General features: G+C 44.8%; 1 protein-coding gene across 2 annotated transcripts in view; it reads left to right on the top strand.

Annotated features, from left to right (window-relative positions):
- Positions 1-19,340, top strand: part of RB195_002480 (uncharacterized protein) — a gene marked incomplete at both ends in the record, with an annotated part of 36,800 nt that overhangs the window by 832 nt on the left and 16,628 nt on the right. The window contains 19 exons of one of the 2 annotated variants that reach the window (XM_064199759.1): positions 37-211; positions 6,491-6,577; positions 6,630-6,739; positions 6,797-6,905; positions 7,201-7,277; positions 7,758-7,920; positions 9,826-9,933; positions 10,339-10,409; positions 10,470-10,623; positions 10,684-10,732; positions 10,802-10,860; positions 10,929-11,071; positions 11,859-11,931; positions 15,165-15,269; positions 15,571-15,669; positions 15,729-15,795; positions 16,212-16,297; positions 16,357-16,434; positions 16,529-16,645. In XM_064199759.1, coding sequence (XP_064055640.1) covers positions 37-211; positions 6,491-6,577; positions 6,630-6,739; positions 6,797-6,905; positions 7,201-7,277; positions 7,758-7,920; positions 9,826-9,933; positions 10,339-10,409; positions 10,470-10,623; positions 10,684-10,732; positions 10,802-10,860; positions 10,929-11,071; positions 11,859-11,931; positions 15,165-15,269; positions 15,571-15,669; positions 15,729-15,795; positions 16,212-16,297; positions 16,357-16,434; positions 16,529-16,645 — 1,930 coding nt within the window. Of the gene's footprint in view, positions 1-36; positions 212-6,490; positions 6,578-6,629; positions 6,740-6,796; positions 6,906-7,200; positions 7,278-7,757; positions 7,921-9,825; positions 9,934-10,338; positions 10,410-10,469; positions 10,624-10,683; positions 10,861-10,928; positions 11,072-11,858; positions 11,932-15,164; positions 15,270-15,570; positions 15,670-15,728; positions 15,796-16,211; positions 16,298-16,356; positions 16,435-16,528; positions 16,646-19,340 lie in introns of both variants that reach the window. The other variant, XM_064199758.1, reaches the window with a different exon arrangement.

A 19,340-nucleotide genomic window follows, 5' to 3' on the forward strand; every position in this document is an offset into this window, starting at 1 on the left:
ATTAGGGTGAAAGTTTGGAAAGAAACATTTTTTCAGCAGATCATATTTCAATTATGACGACATCACACTGGATTGGGAGCCCTTGTACAACTTATACTACGACGCAAATTACGGCAAACTAGAGGAAATTGATGGGAAAAACCTGCGTAACGCCGTTTTTCGGTTGAAGAGATTCTACCGTCCTTCAGAAACTCCGAAAATTTGGGACAAGGTTGGAACAGCCGTGAACAAAACATCTTGTGGTGTCGCATTAGCCTGCTTGCGTGCTGCTGGATTGCGCTTACAGACAGAATAAAACGGCCGCAAACCTAGGATGGAGATCTTGAGATGGACCGTGTTCATAGTATTTATATCAGATATATTACATCAATCAGAATCATTCTGACGAAAAGTTACTACGAAGCGGTGACTATGCCATTTCACATGGTCCTCTCCTACAAAACTTGAGCGCTAGCCATAGTTTCTTTCTCCTTGGCGTCTTTTGCCACGGAGATCTCGCGCTTGTGACTCCGCCACGACGCGCTGCGTACATTCACCATATAAGCGTGGTGCAATATGGCGTAGGAAATCCCGTTTGTTATAATCGGGTAAGAGCGACATAAAGCGCTGTGCAGTTGCATAAGAGCCCAGAGCGGCACACTGAAGCTACAGTTTGGGATCGAGGTGAAGCCACCCTAAACTGTAGCGCAGTGAGTGATGCTAGCAAGGCTCCCCTTTGATCCTAGCCGCACACTCCACCGCATCACTTCGAGCGTAACCGCTTTTGCAACTGTGCTGAGCATAATGTCATTTTGAATCGACCACAACTGCGTGTGGTGACCTGGTTTAGCTAAGCGCTATTAGCATCGGAGTATACGCTTGAAAGGCATCAAACATTGAAGAAAGGTGCTGTTGTCCAGCACAGTGCCCAAAGTCCGAACTCTTATGGATTAAATACCTAAGGAAACATGGAATCTCCGGCAATAGATATCCGTTTCTTTGTGTTGAACTGACTGTCGCTGTCGAGTGAACTTCAATAAGCTGTTCCGCCCCGACTATTGTAATATCTCTATGCACCGTTCGCTGCAATGCGAGGAACGCCCATTGAGCTGTCATAAGCATCGAATGCTCAACTATAGTATTGTCAAAACGACATGAAGCACGTACGCAATTGCGTACGCGGCTTCTTTCGAGCTGCTTCGGCGGAGCGTAGTGGCTAGGAGTTGTTGGCATCACCCATCGCTGCAGTTTGCAATGGTCCCAACTGCTACCTCCACCGCGCCATTTCGAGTGCGAATACGCACGCAAATGCAAATGCACCGCAACTACACTCGTGCTTCATGTCGTATTGACCCGATTATATCTGCTGCGATTTTGCTAATGAGAAGAAATTAAGAGATTGGACCCTGTAAGAAACGACTGCAGCAAGCAATGGAGGAATGCGCCCAAAGCCGTCAAGACCCGTCTTCCTTCTGCGGTGCAAACACTGAGTCGCAAATGCCCACGCACCTACGAAACAGTAAACGCAACGACAACGGCACCCTCCATGATGAAGTCGGTCCGTTGTCACGATGTCGAAGATTCTTGCCCTGCAAGTCTTCATTGTAGGAATCGATACAGATACGAATATGGAAACTGGAAAAAATTTGGTATGAAAAAATGTATATAATAATAATCCAGCGGAGTGCACTTCCGAATAACGGTAACACTCTGGTCGACTTATATGAACAGAAGGCTCTCATCATCTCGTGTCTCAACGACTCATTTGTCGGGCATTCAAACTCGCTGGCTGGGATGTTGAATGTGATCACCACTCAATTTCTTAGAATTTCTTTACAAGATACGGCTCCATGAGAGAAACTTAGGAGCTCCTCTCTAAGTGAAAACAGTTATGACAGTCTTCACTGACGAGCATTTGTCTGTTCGTGTCAGAACATAGACTAGGAAGCGAATTTTAAACACAGAATCCGACACAGAGTGTAACTAGGAAACTGCCAAAGACATTCTCTCGATTACAATGTCGATGCCGCCTCTACGTAGATATATCCATGCGCAATTCTGCAAGTGCCGTCCGCGACACTGGTGATTTCAAGCAAACGAAGCGTCCGAGGAGAAAATTTCACTTTCAGCTGCAGCAACTTCGCGAATACGACTCAACATCAACAGCAAAAGAGTTCAGAAGACACAGGAAATGAATCCACAGAAAGCCTAGTCTTTTTCGAGGGAATGCGCTCGTACGATAAATACGAAAGCTCCATCAGCTGTTTTCGCAAGTCCTTCGAAATTGGAGAAGTTGCTGTCTGCGAAGCAACCTTGCCAATCTGGATCTGTTTGGAGAGATCAGTTTAACATCTTACTAAACCGGCAAGCTCCATCAGCTGTTGTACTGCTGTGGGTCGGATGTGAATGAAATGTGTCTCACTGTTGCAAATAAAATGTGGATCGAAAAAAGATCGTACCGGGACTTTCAACTGTTCAACTTTGTCGTCGATAACGGTGCCCTGTTAATGCTATTTTAGCGCATGAGAGCCTTTGTGTCCAATGTCCAGTACGCCAATGATATTGCTGTATTTCTTTCGAGATACAGCTTAGTGCAGCATGTTGTCAAAGTTGTATCAAAATCAACCGCAGTTTGCGTATTTCCCTCCTGATAAATGCAACCACATGTGGGTGTCCTCAATACTCCAATGGGAATCAGGGTAGAAAGACAACGGAATAAACTCGATTAGTTTTGTTATTTGGGGTGTAAGTTAAAGCACTATGCTAATTAGAACAGAAACATATGATCCATCCAACTCGGCATTCAAGTCGTCCTATCGCCTAGAGTCGCAATTTGGTAATCTGTTTCAGCTATGGATAGATAGAAGCGCAGCTTAACCTCAACGGTGGTCAATCACACGTCCTGTGTTAAGGACCTGAAATGCAGAATTGATCTCGGAACTCCTTTTTTTGTCTGCCTTTAACGATTTACTTATTTGATCTAGTCGGGTGGCTGATATTATCGCCTGACGCGATTCTCGTCATCTTCGCCGAGGTGTATTAACGTTGAGCATGGCTCTGCCCAACCGTCTCGATCTTCAGCAAAAGCTTCTACATGAAACACTCCATTCATCAATCAATTCAACAATCCATCCCATATCCTGCAAAGCCTTAGGTCTCTCCTGAATTCCCTATCCACGCCGTGTATGCTCAGGTCTTCTTCCACCACTTTATTCCAGAACCTACGTTTTCGAAAGGGTGTCCTTTTACAGCATGAAAACGCCAAATTCCTCAGAACAAGACGGTCTGTTGGTCTCTTCAGTATATGACCAAAGAAGCGGTGGCGATTTCTGTGGCTACTTTCGATCGGGGTCCAAGATGTTGATAACTTCCAACAGTCGTCCGCTGGTATAATATCAATTTCCGTAAAAATCTTAATTATAGCATACACTAGTTCGAAAACAGTAAGGTAGCCGTATAAGCAGCTTCCTTTCTGTGCACTCAAGCTTCTCCATCATCGTAGATGGTGCTGCCCAGGTCTCCCATCATGATAGGTAGACTCGCAACTTGAAACCGTTGGTGACAGGGATTTCATCAAGGACTTGAATGAAGTGGTGGCCTTAGGGCATCCTTCCAATATATCTTTCTCGTCATTCAAGTCCTTTCTCGTAGCTGTCGTGGTTCTTCAGCATCCAGCCCAAGTAACAAAAGTCATGGACATGTTAGATCGATTGTCCGTCCACACTGATTCCCGTGCGAAGTCTCGAAGCGACTCACATCTCCGCGAATATAACCACATCGTCAGCGTACCCGAAATCGGTCAAGGGGCGTCCTGATGGTGCCAGAATGATCTTGGCAGGACAGTGATCTACGATTTTTCGCATGATGTAGTCGACGGCGAAACTGAACAGAAAAGATGCTGTCACTGCTTTTGTCTTACTCCAGTTACTAGTTCAAAAGAGTGCAGTACATCCAGGTGGTGTTCGAACTGCAGCAGTTGTTCGTTGACTCATGTCGTCAAGTAGATGAACGAACTTTACTCCATTGACTCGATACGCGCTGGAAAAACAACCTCAATGAGAGTTGCTGCTCCAAAGTCCAGAAAGACCTATTGCATTGGCTTCGAATACCGTTGCTAGATTTTGACCACTCTCCTCACGATGAATAAATGGTCAGTCGTAGGTCGGCCACTACAAGAGCCAGCTTGCTCTTCGCGATGTTTAATAAACTGGTCCAGGATAATTCGCACTAAAACTTAGTAATAACAGGCAGAAGAAAAATTCCTCAATAGTTCCTAGGGTCGGTGATGGATAACTTCTTCTAAAAACAAATTATGATAACGTATCTCCACAAGCCAGATACGTTTTCGTCGATCTATATTGAGCGGCAGGGTTGCTTCACCGACAGCCACTCCATTAGCAGTGTTGAAGACAACATCTTTCCATCTTCCCGCTATAGTGTTTCATCAAAACATACGCTTATCATAGATTCTTGTCCTCTCACGTTTTCCAAAATCCTTCGCTCCTGACTTCCATTCGTAATCGTGGTCCTGTAGCAATTGACGACGCAACTTTCTTCTCAGAAGTTTTTTCCGGTTGAAATCACCAATGCCGCGGGAGGCATATAGAGAATTTCATGGGACCTTTTCTCCGCAGATGCAAAGGCAAACTTCTTCCGCAGCATTTGAACCGGAAGTGCTTCACTTGAAGCACCCTCGATGCACTCCGTTGAGGAATCCGCATAATTTTCAAAATTTCTTTTTGTTTCGTACTCGAACTTGAATAGACACTGACAGAATTTCGTTTTGCATTTTTCGTCTTCAGACCTGTCATGTCGATTTTCGGTTGGGGAGGAACTCCTCGGTTTCTCTTGTGGAAGCGTATCTTGAGGCTGAGAAGAAATGGATGATGATCAGAGTCGAATGCAACGTCCCAAACATGGCTCTGGACTTTCGGATATCCAGCTGAGGGATGTTCCTCGTCAGAACGTAGTTCAGCCAATGTTTTAGATTTCTTAACATCTGCTTGCGCTTCTTTTCAAGACTGACCCCTGCGCGTACATAAGCTGATGGCGTTGATGATTTCTCTTGAACTTTAGAAGAGACTCTGGGGAGACCCGTCTATTCGCATAAGTCGATAAGACAGTTATCGCTGCGGTGGATGCTACAATTTTCCTAGCGCATAGTATCGTTGTTCAAGTTCCATCTTCTCGTCGATTCCGACATTGGCCACCTGCTGGCCACATTGGGTTAATCATGGAAGGCGTCTCTATTGTTGTCCTTATCGGTTTTCGTATATACACGGGGAATTACGATTGAGTTTACGCCCTGTGTGATATTGCGCTCGTACAACACTTCCACCAGGTTGTTGTAATCGTTTCTCGCAGCTATTGCGCTCATATCTTTTCTTCGTTACTATCGTCGCAGTAGATAGTGTAGTCTCCCATGCTGAAGACAAGCGATCTCCGATGCGTTCCTCCTGCGCAGCGAACGGCACGCAGAGATAGGGCAAAAGCCTGGTCGGTTTGTTGGAGTTCACCCGACAGGGTTCGGTAGTTCAGCGTGACGAAACGAATGGTTGTTGTCAAAGATTCCGTGCTCGCTTCATGCAGTTGACCTTTCAGGTCATGAGGTTTGACGATGTGTTGGACGACTGACGAAGATTCTATGTGAACTGTGGCAAAAATTTGATCAGGATGTCCCCAGATTTGCTCAAGGACGACACACTTCCATGCGTGGGGCCGTTAGATTACTTCAGGTTTAGGTTAGTAGTTCAAATGGTGTAAGTTGTAGGTTCCGGCGGTTGCGCACTCGTTTTGCAAGCATGACGGCAACGAAATTATCATTAGTTCTGTGCACGAAACAGGTTCCGTGACTTCCACCAAGCCGCGTTTCAAGAAGACAATGAAGTCGTCTTTGCGCTCTCGGCGGTAGCAGTCACGGTACACTCTTTGGAGCTCTCTACTCAGATCCTGTTTTAGTCCTTCGCATAACAGTGCATGATTTGGTAGCTGTAAAAGAGTTCTTCGTAAGCACTGACGCTATCATCCTATCGCTTATCCGGTGAAGGCGGATATAGCGTCCATCCAAGCCGAATATCTGAAGCCGTCAGGACGGGTTACCGTCTGGTGAGGCTTATAGACTCATCCTAAGTCCTACAGGATGGAACACAGCACACAGCCCGAGAATTTCCGATCGCTTAGCAACAGTCCCAGCTCTCGCGTTGCGTTTGCAGCGGATGCACTCAGCTCCCACGAACTACAGTTGGATCAAAACGACGTAAAGCACGGACAGTGGCGTAAGCGGCGGCACTCGAAGCGGTACGGTGGAGGCAGCGGTTGAAATCGGTGGGACCATGGCGAAGTGCAGAGGTGGGTGGCGGTAGCGAGGATCCTAACACGATCCCAACAGCTACGCTGCACCGCCCCGCTTCGAGTGCAGCCGCATACGCAACCGTCCATGCTTCATTTCGTTCTGACCCGACTATAGCTTTATTCTGTTATGCTTGCGCGAATCATATCGTTGAGATTTCAGATCCAAGTTCATCTTTCTCCTCGTTACTCCACTAAAGAGTTTTGCGATTTGGCATTGTTATTCCTGCCAATCAGAATGACCACTGAGGTTAGGCCACATCTGTTGCCACCAACAGGGGAGATGGTCATGTTATATTAAGGAACACAAAAAATTTGGTGCTGGACTCTGGTTTGAAACCGTGTGGAAAATGTATGAAGTCGTTGAAATGGGGAATAAATGGGGTGAAGAGTTACCAAATTTATTTGCAACGTGAGCATTTAGATATTTCTACCAAAGAGAAGATAAAATTGATTTAAATGTTATCAGACTTGCTTACACTAACCCCGACTTCATGGATTGGTCACCACTGTATGACGTGCTTTTCACACGAGCCATTCGTGCAATGGGTCTCAGCATCCGCGAGAGTAAAGTTATCGTGAGTGAATACATTCCCTCTCCAAAATCACAATAACACATTTAAATCACAGAAAACTCTAGACTAATGTGGGCTGACTTGAAAATCTTAATTTTTTTTTAACATGGAAGAACCTCTAGAATCTCTTTTCAACCCCTAAAGATCTATAGCTATGAAATTTTTGCATACGCAACCGAATATCTCTGAGCGGTAGTCATCCGAAATTTAACGAAAATTTCTGCAAGTGTACAGTGTACGAAGGTGCATGAATAACAGCCGAACATGAACAAAAGATTCAGGAAAAGTCTATTTTTAGGTAGGAGATGCTGGTAGTGCTCTAAGCTTAGGTGGAATAGCTCGAATGATAGTAGCAACGTTGGGCGGACCATATGGGTAAGGGAAATCTTTTTTTTTTTTTTGCTGGCGTTCCGCCACCGCCTGCGATTCGTCGAAAATATATTTGGATGCACCGATGGGCAATTCATTTCATTCGACAAATCGCAGGCGGGGGCGGGGCGCAAGGCTGACGCGTTGCAATAGAGGATGTCGTAAGAAACCGCATTCCAAAGCCATCTGTTTACAGGGAGTGATGCAGGGAGAGATGAGGGAGATCCCACCCGTTTTTGCAATCTACGCCCCCGTATAGTCTTTAGGCCTTGGAAATCCATACCACGTCAGATTCGTGATATGATGCCTTCAACCCATTTGTGGCAATAGAGTGAAAGACGGGCGCATAGGAGAAATCAAGATCAGCGCCATTATACGGAAATTAAAAAAGTGCACTCGTCATTACGTGTGTGATGTGTAGAATTTCAGTAGTTTTATGAAAACTACGAATGATGGAATCAGATATAGAGATAGATCGCTTTCTAGATGCCAACGACATCTGGAGAGAATGATGCAGTTGGTTGAACCTTTCATGCATCCATCAAATGAGAGCAGCCACACATTACTCGTACTAGTCTTTCTTCAAAATGTCCTTCAAGAGACCGTAAACCGGTATAGAGAAGAGAGAACGAAATCCCATAAAAGGAAGGTTTGTTTCGTTTTATGAACTACAAATCCTCTCGTATTTAAAGTCGGGTCAAATTGACATCAAGCAGGGTGCAGCTGCGTTGCGCTTCAGGCTGCGCGGTGGAGCGTAGCGGCTCATGACCTCGTCGCGAGCCTCAAGGAAGAATAGTGCTAATCCTCTCGTTATTCTACACTCCACCGTACCACTTCAAACGCAACTGCTGACTGCACCGTGCTTCACTTTGTTTTGGCTTTACTATGCTTTTCGCACTCATCTTACGATGAAGGGATAAGGAGGGGTTAGGAAGTATAGTAGGGTCAAAACGACATGAAGCATGTACGCAATTGCGTACGCGGCTTCTCTCGAGGCGCTGCGGTGAAACGTAGCGGCTAGAAGCGTGGCGAAATCCTTGCTGGCACCACCCGTTGCTGCAGTTTGCGATGGTTCCAACTCGGTTCCAACTGCTGCCTCCACCGCGCCGTTTCGAGCGCGTACGCAAATGCACCGCAAATGCATTCGTGGTTCATGTCGTTTTGACTCGACTATGTAATCCAGAGCTATAGGTGCAGATTGTTCGCAGTACACGACGCGAGGAGCCTGAACACCTCTAGCAGCGCGCGAAATGTCATCACCCTTCTACGAGCGAACTAATCCCACGTAGGCCATGTTTGTAGTATGAGAGGTAGGTACTGGCTCACTGCCGCAGACAAACCAAGAAGATTCTTACACGTCTTTTACCGAGGGAGCTCGCATGACAAATCAGATACACCAGGTTGGATCCTTGAGTATGACTTCTTACGTGGTTCCCTCAGCGTTTGGGGAACAGCTAAGAAGGGGACATGAAAGTTGCATTGCTCTTCTAGATTCTCCAGTCGAGTCAGAACAACGTGGTACTCGGTGCAGCTCCGTAAGCACCAAGGTGGAGCTAACTGTTGGTAGTAGGACCATCGCTAGCTTCACTCTGACTGTAGCGATGAGCGGCTAGCAGAAGTCCTCTCTTGTGCACCAGGCGCAACGTTGCTATTGCGCTTACGAGTTTACACAACTTTAGCGAGCTTTAGATCATTTTCACACGACTATACTTCTGCTCAATCTTGCCACAAGAGAACTTTTGCGGACATCTCACTGGAAGGAAGTGGTACACAGTCTCGAAGGAGTTTGTGCGCTAGTCAAGCTGCAGAGCTCGCGAGAAGACAAGTTTAGGCGGTCAAAACGATCTGGCTGGTGCTGCAATTGCATACGCGTTTGCGTCCGAAATTGTAGAGGAACCATTCGGCTCCTAGCAAAGAAGAGCAGAATTGCGACGGCACCAAAAAATTAGTCTTAATGGCTACCTAAGCAAACTTCTTGAAGTCTCAGTAACGGAACTAAGGGTTGATTAGCTACCCACGATCAGCAAAACATTCTTCAAATTCTTCGTTTCGAATTCGATGTGAGTTCCTGCGACAATGTAATCAGACTGCAATCACGAAGTCAGCAGTTTAGCAGCAGCTATTTTTGCCGTTATTCAAATGAGTAGAGGATTCCTGTTGATTCGGCCTTACATACGGCAATTTTCATTTCCAAAATATTTCATATTAGAGCTTTAAAGAACAGGAAGCCACAACAAATTTTGAATAACTTTTTTATCTATTAGGATTCCGGAGAGACGCTTAGGAAGTCATTACGACAGATTTTGACAAGAAAGAAATAACTGAAATTGAGGCAATTAAGCGAACTAACGTGACTACTAGATGAATTAAACTTGCATACTGGCTTAGACCTCAAGAAATCTGGCTAGGTAGCCATTACCACCACCTCTCCGGTACCCACCCTAGCGCCTTTTTGCTCCTAGCGATCAGAGCCAGCGAGTATCCCACCACGCATACGCCTGAGCAACCTGAAAAGCAAATTGCATTATGAAATAAGTAGTTATACATCATTTAGGTTCCGAAGGAGTTCTACCTAACCGACTCCGACATTGAAAAATTCACTGATGCCATTTTGCAATCACTATTGTACTCTCTTTACACTAAGGATGCAACAACGACTAAGGTTAGTTCAGATCGTTGACCGAAATTTTATGCTCAACATTCTTTACTCCTTACGCGTACCCACTTTTTAACAAGAGATTGAAATGAAGAAAGCACCCGGTTGAAAATACCCACACGCGACGCCACACATATTTTTATACATGTGGGGTCGAAACGACAAGGAGAGCGGTGCCGTTGCGCAAGCGGCTGAGCTCGAAACGGCGCGAGGGAGCGTGGCGGTTAGGATCGTGGTGGGATCTTCGTCAACACCACCCATGATGCAGTTCGCGATGCTCCCATCTCGATCCTAACCACCACCGCGTCGCTTCAAGTGCAGCTGCTTGCGCAACTGCACCGTGTTTCATGCCATTTTGACTTTGCTACAGCTGTGATTGGTGTTGAAGGAAATTCACTTATTTTCTTTGAGGCCCCTGCAAGACTGGTAATGATATTAGGATCATTGTGCCCCGGTCGTGTGTTCCCGAGATTCTTTGAGCAGTAAGTTAAGCGAGAACACGGACGTGAGAAATCGAGTATGGTTTTCTTACACAATTTCAGCGCATACCCTGCGATTTTCGCTGTGGACGAGCCACATCGCCTTACGCAAACCTTGGATTGCCTTTTTGAAGTCGTTTTTCTGATTGCACGTGACAGCAATCCTGAAATAAAGAGACTCAAAATGGAGAAAGATTGGGTCAGAGAGATGGAAGAGGTTAGTTAAGTAACATGTGATTTTCTGAATGTGACCGATTGAAGGGTTCGTTTCTTCCAGCAGCGTTCGCCAACTTCGCCTATCGCACAGTACTCTCTGGAGAAACTAAGTGAATCTATGCCATTCGACATCGAGACCCGACTCACAAGCTTTAGATGTCATATATTCTACTTCTTAGAGATGCTTATCGAAGGCATCGACATCAATGACGTCGCGAAGGCGAACATAGCCATACATGTCAGTTTCCTTCAACAGAATACCCATCAAGGTTACGCAACCTCAGACTATTTAATGAACGATTACAGAATCTCACTCTAATATTCTTCATAGTTCCAATTCTCGATTATTCTGGCTGCATCGACTATCACGATGACTTGACAGATGAAGAAAAGGCGTTGTGTAAAATATCGGTGCGGCTACCAGTCCTAGCAGAAATGGCTCTCGACAAGTCAGTATAAACTAACACATTTCTGTAATCTTTTCCTTCTCCCAGTGTTTTAGGGTAGAGCTTACTGAAGTACTACTGAAGTGATGTTAGTTATCGATTCATTTGGGAATCTAACTTGACTCGCTAACAATTCCTAACTACCAATATCACACCGTGAAAGGGTTATAGATTGCAGAGACTAAATACCGAAGTTCTGAAGGACATTCGCACACCCAAACTATGTTCAGGAGACATAATCTCTCCTATGCTGTCAGAAGCGGAAATATTCTTAATGACAGCATCTAATATTCTTAGAAAGTTTGAATGGTGGCCTGCGTACGGCGTACGAAGTGCGCTAAACGTACTCCTTTGTACAACTTCGATCTTGTGAGCTGCTTATTCATTGGTTGTACTTGAACAGAGTGATGAGGAGGTCTCGCTGATTTTCGACCACTCGCACCTACATGCGACTCGTGCAGAATTGTGGCGTGTTACAACGAATCTTGTATGAACGAACGCCGTTTCACAGGCCGTTTTTAGGATGATTGTTGGAAACTGAGCGAGGCCACTCCCATATTCGTAATCAACACCTTGCACTCTGTATTTCCTTCGAGGTTTCCACACTACGTCAATTTCCTGATGCGCTGCCTTTAATCACATCCATAGGTGGTGCGGAATGTGTTCAAAAGACCGAGCGCGCTATAACAGAACGAAGAAGTGTCAAACAAAAGCATCAGCTACACTACAGTGGAATGAAAGCCGGCTACGAAGAATGACATTATCGCTAGTTCATAGATATTGCTTCCAGGATGCTTGGAATAGTTGAATCACTTGCGGTAACTGCTCCGAAAGATTCATCATCAGTAATTGGCAGCTTTTGTGTGAGTGTCTAATGCGTACTCATTTTCTACTGTTAAGTTTTAGTGCTGAGTACATAACGGGAGGTTTATCCCTCGTCTGTAGACCTCTGCAGGACACATTTCTTCATTTACTTAAATAGTTATTTGCATTGTTCTAGCGCGTGCGATTTGCAATAGGCGCCGATTATGTTCAAGTCGATGAGCAACTGAGCGACCCCTGCTTTTTAGATTTAGACAACGCGCATGGAGTGGAGTTAGGAAGAGAAAGAGCCGGCGCCACAGTGTGTATTGGTCGTTTCCATACTTTTTTCCCACCTCTGAGAAAAAATCAAAATTTCTTAATTTTCTTAGTACCGCTCAAGGATGAACAATGTAATTACAATCATGATCAGCAACATTAACCACTTAATGAGCAATGTCTTAACGGTCTTAACGCCTCTTTTACAGAAAGAGAGGGAAGTGCGACGGTAAAAAGTCGTTGAGCACATTTTTGAAGTCTGTGGAGGTTTTTTTTGCGCAGATACTGGTTCAGGTTACAGAAGAGGTGGTAGTGGGATGGGGCAAGGTCCGGGCTATAGCGACGGTGGGGCACGAGCACAGACTCTCCGAAAATTGCCGCGTCACCTTGTCGTGCGAGGTCTCGCGTTGTCATGCAGCAGTTCGACTTCGAGACGTTTTGGGCGTTTTGGCAGGCTGCATCGGCCAGCTTGTGTATTTGCTTCATGACGTTCGTAGGGGTTGACGTTGACTGTCTGATTGCCCTTTAGGAAATTACAGAACAGAAAACCTAGCGAATCTCAAAATACAGAAAATAAAAGCTAGGAAAAAGATATACAAAGACAAAATATATGTGGACCCGAACGTTGACTTAGTTTCAATCCTATATTGCCGAGTTTGGAAATTCTTAATAACTCTTCTATTATTTCACGAACTGCGTTCTGAATTTGTTGAATCCAAAGCTGCTACGCAAATTTTGGATTTGAAGAAGGACTCAAGGTCGCAAATCACCCCCGTTGTTCTTCAAACTGGTCTAGCGGGTGCAGGGGTTTCTCCATTTGTCCCGATCGCCGCTCAGTGGTTCTTCCTTTCGCGTGGAAGATGAACAGCATCAAAATTTCCCTTGAAGGACTTCGTGAGCAAGTGTGACCTGCGTTCGGGTTGCAGATTTCTTGTAATGCGCTTGATTGGTGTTCTGGTCTTATTCTATCAAGACCAAGCGCCGTACTATTTCTTACCGACATGATGGCATGTCGTATTTCGTACGGGAGAACCTCTGGAATGCCATTTCCATCTTCCCTCAGATGGTGAGGAGGCAGGCATGGTTGTCAAAGAGATCAGAGTAGAAGTCGTGAATAATTTTTTCTACATTTCGATGGAGTCGTCCCATTCAGATTCCGGAGAGCAGTCATCTTTGTCTTGCGATTGGCGAAGCCTCGTCGGGCATGGCGGATTTTCTTTCTGACCTCTGCAGCTTCAACCAACACTTCTGCCCTTCTCTCTTTGAGGCCTTCTTCAGCCCCTCTCGGCAAAGTCTTGCGAGCTCGGACGTCAGTTCATGGTTGCATGCAGCTCGTGATGCTCCATACATGGTTCCGGAGGCAGATGCCTTCTTGTGGTTTCAGAATTCAGCCTCCCTCGTGCAGTAATGAAGAAGTTAAATCGTATCTCATTTTAATGCTGCCTATTGAGGAATCTTTCCAATAGCCGTCTAACTTAGCAAGAAGAGTCCCAGTTAGTGATAAATCTGATACTTCTCTCTCACAACTTCAAGGCTTTCTCTTTTCTCCTTGTGAAGGGAAATCTTCCTCGGAGAAGGCCATTGTTCGATCCCATATAGAACACTGACACAACAACGACATCAGCGAGTCAAAACCTTTTCTGTCAACGACGTGGTCAATTTCATTATGGTACCCTCCACAGGGTGTAGGGGTATGGTACCCTCCACGTTCATGTTAGAGGACTGGTTCGGGAAAAGCGGATTTCCGTGGGTGGTCTTTGCCGTCATGATGAACTCGCAGACCATCTCCCTCTGTTCGTTTCATTATAGGTCGTAGGTCCCGATGTGGAATTCTTCAGGGGTTCTTCTGTGGCCAATCTTGGCGCTGAAATCACCAACAACGACCTTGTAGAAGGTGTAGTCTTCTCTGCAGAACTTTTCTAGGCCCATCTAGAAAGTGCTGACTTCTTTATAGCTCGGTGTTAGAGCGTAAGCGATAAAGATAGGCAAAGCTGGCGTTGAACCACTTCTTCTCATCGCTGACGTCCACTTTGGATTGTAACTTGATGTCTCGATGTTCTTTGCCATACTTTACGAGGACACCAACTTCATCAGCTCCTCTGCTGTCACATGTTTCTAAGAATAGTTCTTTTCCAGCTTCATATACAGTGTTCACTAGGTGGCGTCATTTCGTCTCAGTCAGTGAAATGACTAGTATTCAGATTTTAAGACCTATGGGCAGCTTGCAAGTCTCTGGTCTCATGGATTTTTGGGAGACAGTTGCATTCTCCAGGCGTAGATTACAAGATGCAGTTGTATTATGAGCTGATCTTGGTACTGCAGGAACAGGGAGTCCATCCTCCGAACCACCTCCGTCTCAGGTGCTCACAAAGTCGCTGTTGGTCCGCGATTAACGCACTTTCCGCCATCCGAGAATGGGCGATGTGGCCGCGGCTAACCGGCTGTAATCCCTTTGGGGAGGGAGAATCGTGGAAGTCTAAAGTAAATCGTCCCAATTTTGCGTAGTCGGGTCGAAACCACCCGAAGCTCTGCGCAGTATGGTATGTGGCTGTGCTCAAAGCGACGCGTTGAAAGTAGTGGTTGGGGTTGAGGTGCACCAAATATGCACTAGTTCGTTTTCTAGCTTTCTGGTTCTAAATTTTTACCTTTTTGAGATGAGCACAGCAATGACAATCCAAGTTGGAAACTGTACCTGTTCACACGCACGACAGTTTCGTTGTTTGACCGGAAGTTTTCAAGGATTCTAGCACCCATTATTTCTTATTTGATATTTACGCATCTATTAGTTATTAAATACAGCTACTTCACGTCAATTCTAATTTTGTTGATTTGCTAATTTAGTTTTAATTTGGTAATTTTTTAACTACTTGGTTTTGTGATTTCTTTTTCAGGATGTACTTTTATCGTTTCCTCTCTCGTGAAGTAGAATTCAACAATTAGTGAAATTACTTAATTTGATTTGAATTATATACATATATAACATGCGGTTTTTATGTTAATATTATTTCTTTAAAAGGATGCTGCAACAACAAAGGAAGGAAGTGAAGAGAAAATCCTCAAGAAAGCTATTGACCGCTGTGTGGCAGCGATTTTCAAGAATGCCAATGATGTGATTACAGCGGTGAGTCAATGCTTTTATTTCAGCTTCTGTTGGCCAAATTAATAGGGAAAGTTTATGATAACGAGGCGAAGTTCTCTTTGTCTAGCTTACAAATTTGAAGCCACCAACACACTGATCAACGCCCAAAATCTTCTGAGCGAGAACCCTTTCTTTTCTTCAATTATAACTGTTTGAAATAATGCGCTATGAAAGCTGTTTTGTTCACAATTTTGTCGAAGAGAAGAGAGTTAATATCAAAGTAACTTCTTATAGCCTTTTGGCTATGGGTATTTTTCCTAATGAGCAAGGTAGCACACTTCAGAAGCTCGGACGGAAAGTGTTGGATTTTGTAAGAACAAATCAATTCGAATGTTCGCTTGCAACCGATATGATTGCGTCTATGGTGGCTTTCATGACTTATGTGTGTTTCCAAAAAAATTCTACCAACCTTGCTTTCGTCGTAAACATCCACATTTTCAGGAATTACCTTCCTTCTGGGTGCTCTTCGCAGAGCATGTACTTCATAAACTGAAAATCGTTCTTACACGTGGGTTTGGTTGTACGGGTCCGAGACATCTTATTGCATTGATCTTCACAAAGTTTGGACTATGTCAGACAAAGAGCCTCCGCTCGCATACGAGCCAAAGGCCAATTTTTTTTTACTCGGACAATAGAAAAACTTCAATCGGAGAAAGATAGAAGGAGTAGGGAAAGTGTCAAGTAGAATAAGTGTATGAGTTCTGGCAGATGCGTTGCGATCATCTTGTCTTGACAATAAATTCCATTGCCATTGCTGCCTTTCATTGTAAGTAAAATTTTCGAAGTGAGACCATAGGAGATTGCATCATATGATGGAGTCATTTCATCCAGCTTGAAAAGCAGCGCGAACCATTAGACTATACAGTTACTGAAGCTACAAGTGCACGAAAAAATGTTTACGTGTGTAGAACTTCTTTATTGCAGCGGAAATGCGGAATGCTCAAGAACTCGATGCCTCTGCCTCGTGGTTTGTGTCACTAGCGGCATCGTTGCTTGGAACGACCAGTGAGGTTCGTCGTACGGCTTTCATTGTTATTTAATTCTGCAATTTTAGTGCTGTCCTTTTCAGAACTACATACAACACAAACAAATCTGCTTCGAAATGATTGATTTGCTGGTGAACTGCAGAAGCAAAGTGGCATACAATGTAAGCTCGTGTTTTGTCTGTATATTATTGTACAATACTTTGCTGTTTATGTTAAGAATGTAGACAAATTCTGATTCCGTAATAACTGTTTCAGAGTGGAGCACTTGGACTGTTTAATAGCTTGTACACTTTGTCTCGAACATATCCCGAGAATACCTACCGCAGGAACAAAGATTTAAGCAGGCCTCTAAAAGAATGGGTGCCTATAAGGGTGATTTTTTTTATTTGGCTCTGGACCTTTTGTGAGAATTTTCTTTAGAAATTATGGGTTCTATCTAATTTATGGTACTCCAGCCAAATTTCTTGATTGAGGTTTGGGGGTTTTCATCCCCCGATAACGAAAAGAACATTCAGTTTATTCGAGAAGCGTTCCAAGTACCAGAAATCAGCAAAACCAAATCTAGTTGGGGTAGCTCCATAGTCCTTAACACGCTTCAAAGTCACTCTCCGATAGTTCCTATAACTCTTTCAATGAAAACAGCATCAGTTCATTCCGTCGAGTGTTGATAGTGAAAAAAGCCCGAACAAATAACACATCAGGCTCCTTTCTAAGTCTGCCTCTAACAGGAACCGCACGCGTACAGGACTCGTCGATGGGGCGCGCTGGCCAAAACTGTCGCGACAATAACTAACATTGATTTCTAGTGCCTAGAGCAGTTATGGTCGGCTTAAAAATCCCCCTACCTAGCTGACGTAAAGCGTTTCCTGCAACGCCCACAACTTCGTTTCTTGAGGTGCACACCTTTGTTCCTCTGCTCTGAAATCATAAGAAGTGAGTCGCTGCTGTTTTAGTGGAATGTTTCGTTCGTACTAGCGTACCTGCGCTTACAGTACTGCAGTGGATGTACGCTACCAACAACACCTGACAAAACAAGGCTCTTTCTTATGTACATCGAGAGTGTTGCCAGCGCTTTACTTCGAGATAAGACATCTTGCAGAACAGAAATCTTAAGGATATCCGTTCGAATACGTGTATGAGCACGAATTTATGGTTTATACGATCAGTTATATGATATTAATAATAGTTGATACAATAATACAATGACCCTAGTAACAAACAAATGATAGTAACAGTAACAATACCTTGAATATCTTGATTACTTCGACTCCCGTTGTTCTTCAAACTGGTCGTGCAGGCGCCAGTAATTATTACATTTGTCCCGATCGCGTGCCAGAGTCAGCTAGTGGTTCCTCCTTTCGCGTGGGAAACGAAGAGCATCATAAGTTTGTTGAAGAAATGTGACTTTGGGGGCGGTAGTGCGCTTAATATCACGGGGAACCGCTCACGGCTCTGGTACAGTTGTCGTTAAAGTGCATCACGTGTCCGGCCCACCTTATTTTACTTTCCTTGACAAACGCGGCGGCGTCTCTAATCACCGATCGCTGACGCAGGAGAGGACTTCAAATAAGTCTCTCTCTTGTGTGAAGTGGCATACTACTAGCATCACTCTTTCAATTGCGCATTCAATGGTTCAATGCTTACTGCGTTTTCCTGGTTTTTTTCCTGGTTTTCAAGCATAGGTCAAAGCACGAAGTACTTGGTGTTGAAGAGGACAGCACGGAGCTGGGTGTTCTTGGTCTTCTTCACTACATCCTCGATGCTCTTATAAGCTCCTCAAGCCGCTCGTCTCCTTTTGTCAGCTCGAGGGTTAGGTCGTTTTTCATGTTCATCTCTCCACCCAAATAAACTTAGCTGGTGCATTCGGATATGTTTGTTCCGTTGAGCGTGGATGGGGCATCCGAGACCCATTCATTACGCATGAACATCGTCTTTTTCAGATTCAGCTGAAGACCGATGTGTTCACATGTTCTGTCGGATTCGATCAGCACTCGTTCCGGTTGACTGAAGCTAGATGCTGAACGATGTCGTAAGCAAAACGTGAATGCTGTAGCTGCTGACCATCAAGCTTCACTCCCATATCGTCCCATTCCAGCTTTCGCATTGCGTTCTCGAGGGTCGCCGTGAATACTTTAGGTGAGCACCCTGTCGGACAGCTGTCTTCACGTCAGTGATGATATTCTTGCAGAATTCCGAAATTCTGGAAAGTGAAGTTAGTGTACAACTCTCGAGTATTTTTATGTATTGAGTAATGACCCTTTGGTTGTCCAAGGGTTCCATGACCGCTTTCGTCTCGACTTAATCGAAGGCCTTCTTCAAGTCGAAAAAGGTGAGACAGAGCGGCATCTTGTACTCTCGTGATTCCTCGATGAGTTTCGAAAAAGAGTGAATGTGTTCAATGGCGCTGAACCCTTTTCGAAACCCTGCTTGCTCGCATAGTTGTCCTTCGTCCATCCATCCGTTTTTTTTTTTGATTTTATTAAGCATCACTCTTGTAAAGAGCTTCTAGATAACGGATAGTAAGCAGGTTGGGCGATAGTTGCCGATGTCATGTGAATCTTCCTTTTTATACAACAACACGGTCTTGCTGGTCTTCCACTGTTTAGGAACCTTGCATTTCGACAGATAACGTGTAAAGAGACTTGTCAGGGTGTTGATGAGTACTGGCGGAAGGTTCTTCAGGTGTTCTGGTCTTATTCTGTCAGGGCCGGGTGCCGTACGATTTCTTACCGACATGATATTATGCCGTATTTCGGACGGGAGAAGCTCTGGAATGACTTTTCCATCTTCCCTCAGATGGTGAGGAGGCAGGTGGACATGGCTGTCGAAGAGATCAGAGTAGAAATCGTAGATGATTTTCTCCATTCCCCCTCCCGACGCAATTGTTCCCTTCGGGTTCCGGAGAGCAGTCATCCTCGTCTTGCAACTGGCGAAGTCTCGACGGTCATATCGGATGCTTTCTCCCGCCTTTGCAGCTTCAGCCAGCACTTCTGCTCTTTTCTCTTTAAGGTCTTCCTTTATCGCCTCTATGGAAGGCCTTGCGAGCTCGGACGTCAGTTTATAGTTG

Source organism: Necator americanus, chromosome IV (genome assembly GCF_031761385.1).
Source record: "Necator americanus strain Aroian chromosome IV, whole genome shotgun sequence".
In the NCBI taxonomy this organism is placed as follows: Eukaryota; Metazoa; Nematoda; class Chromadorea; order Rhabditida; family Ancylostomatidae; genus Necator; species Necator americanus.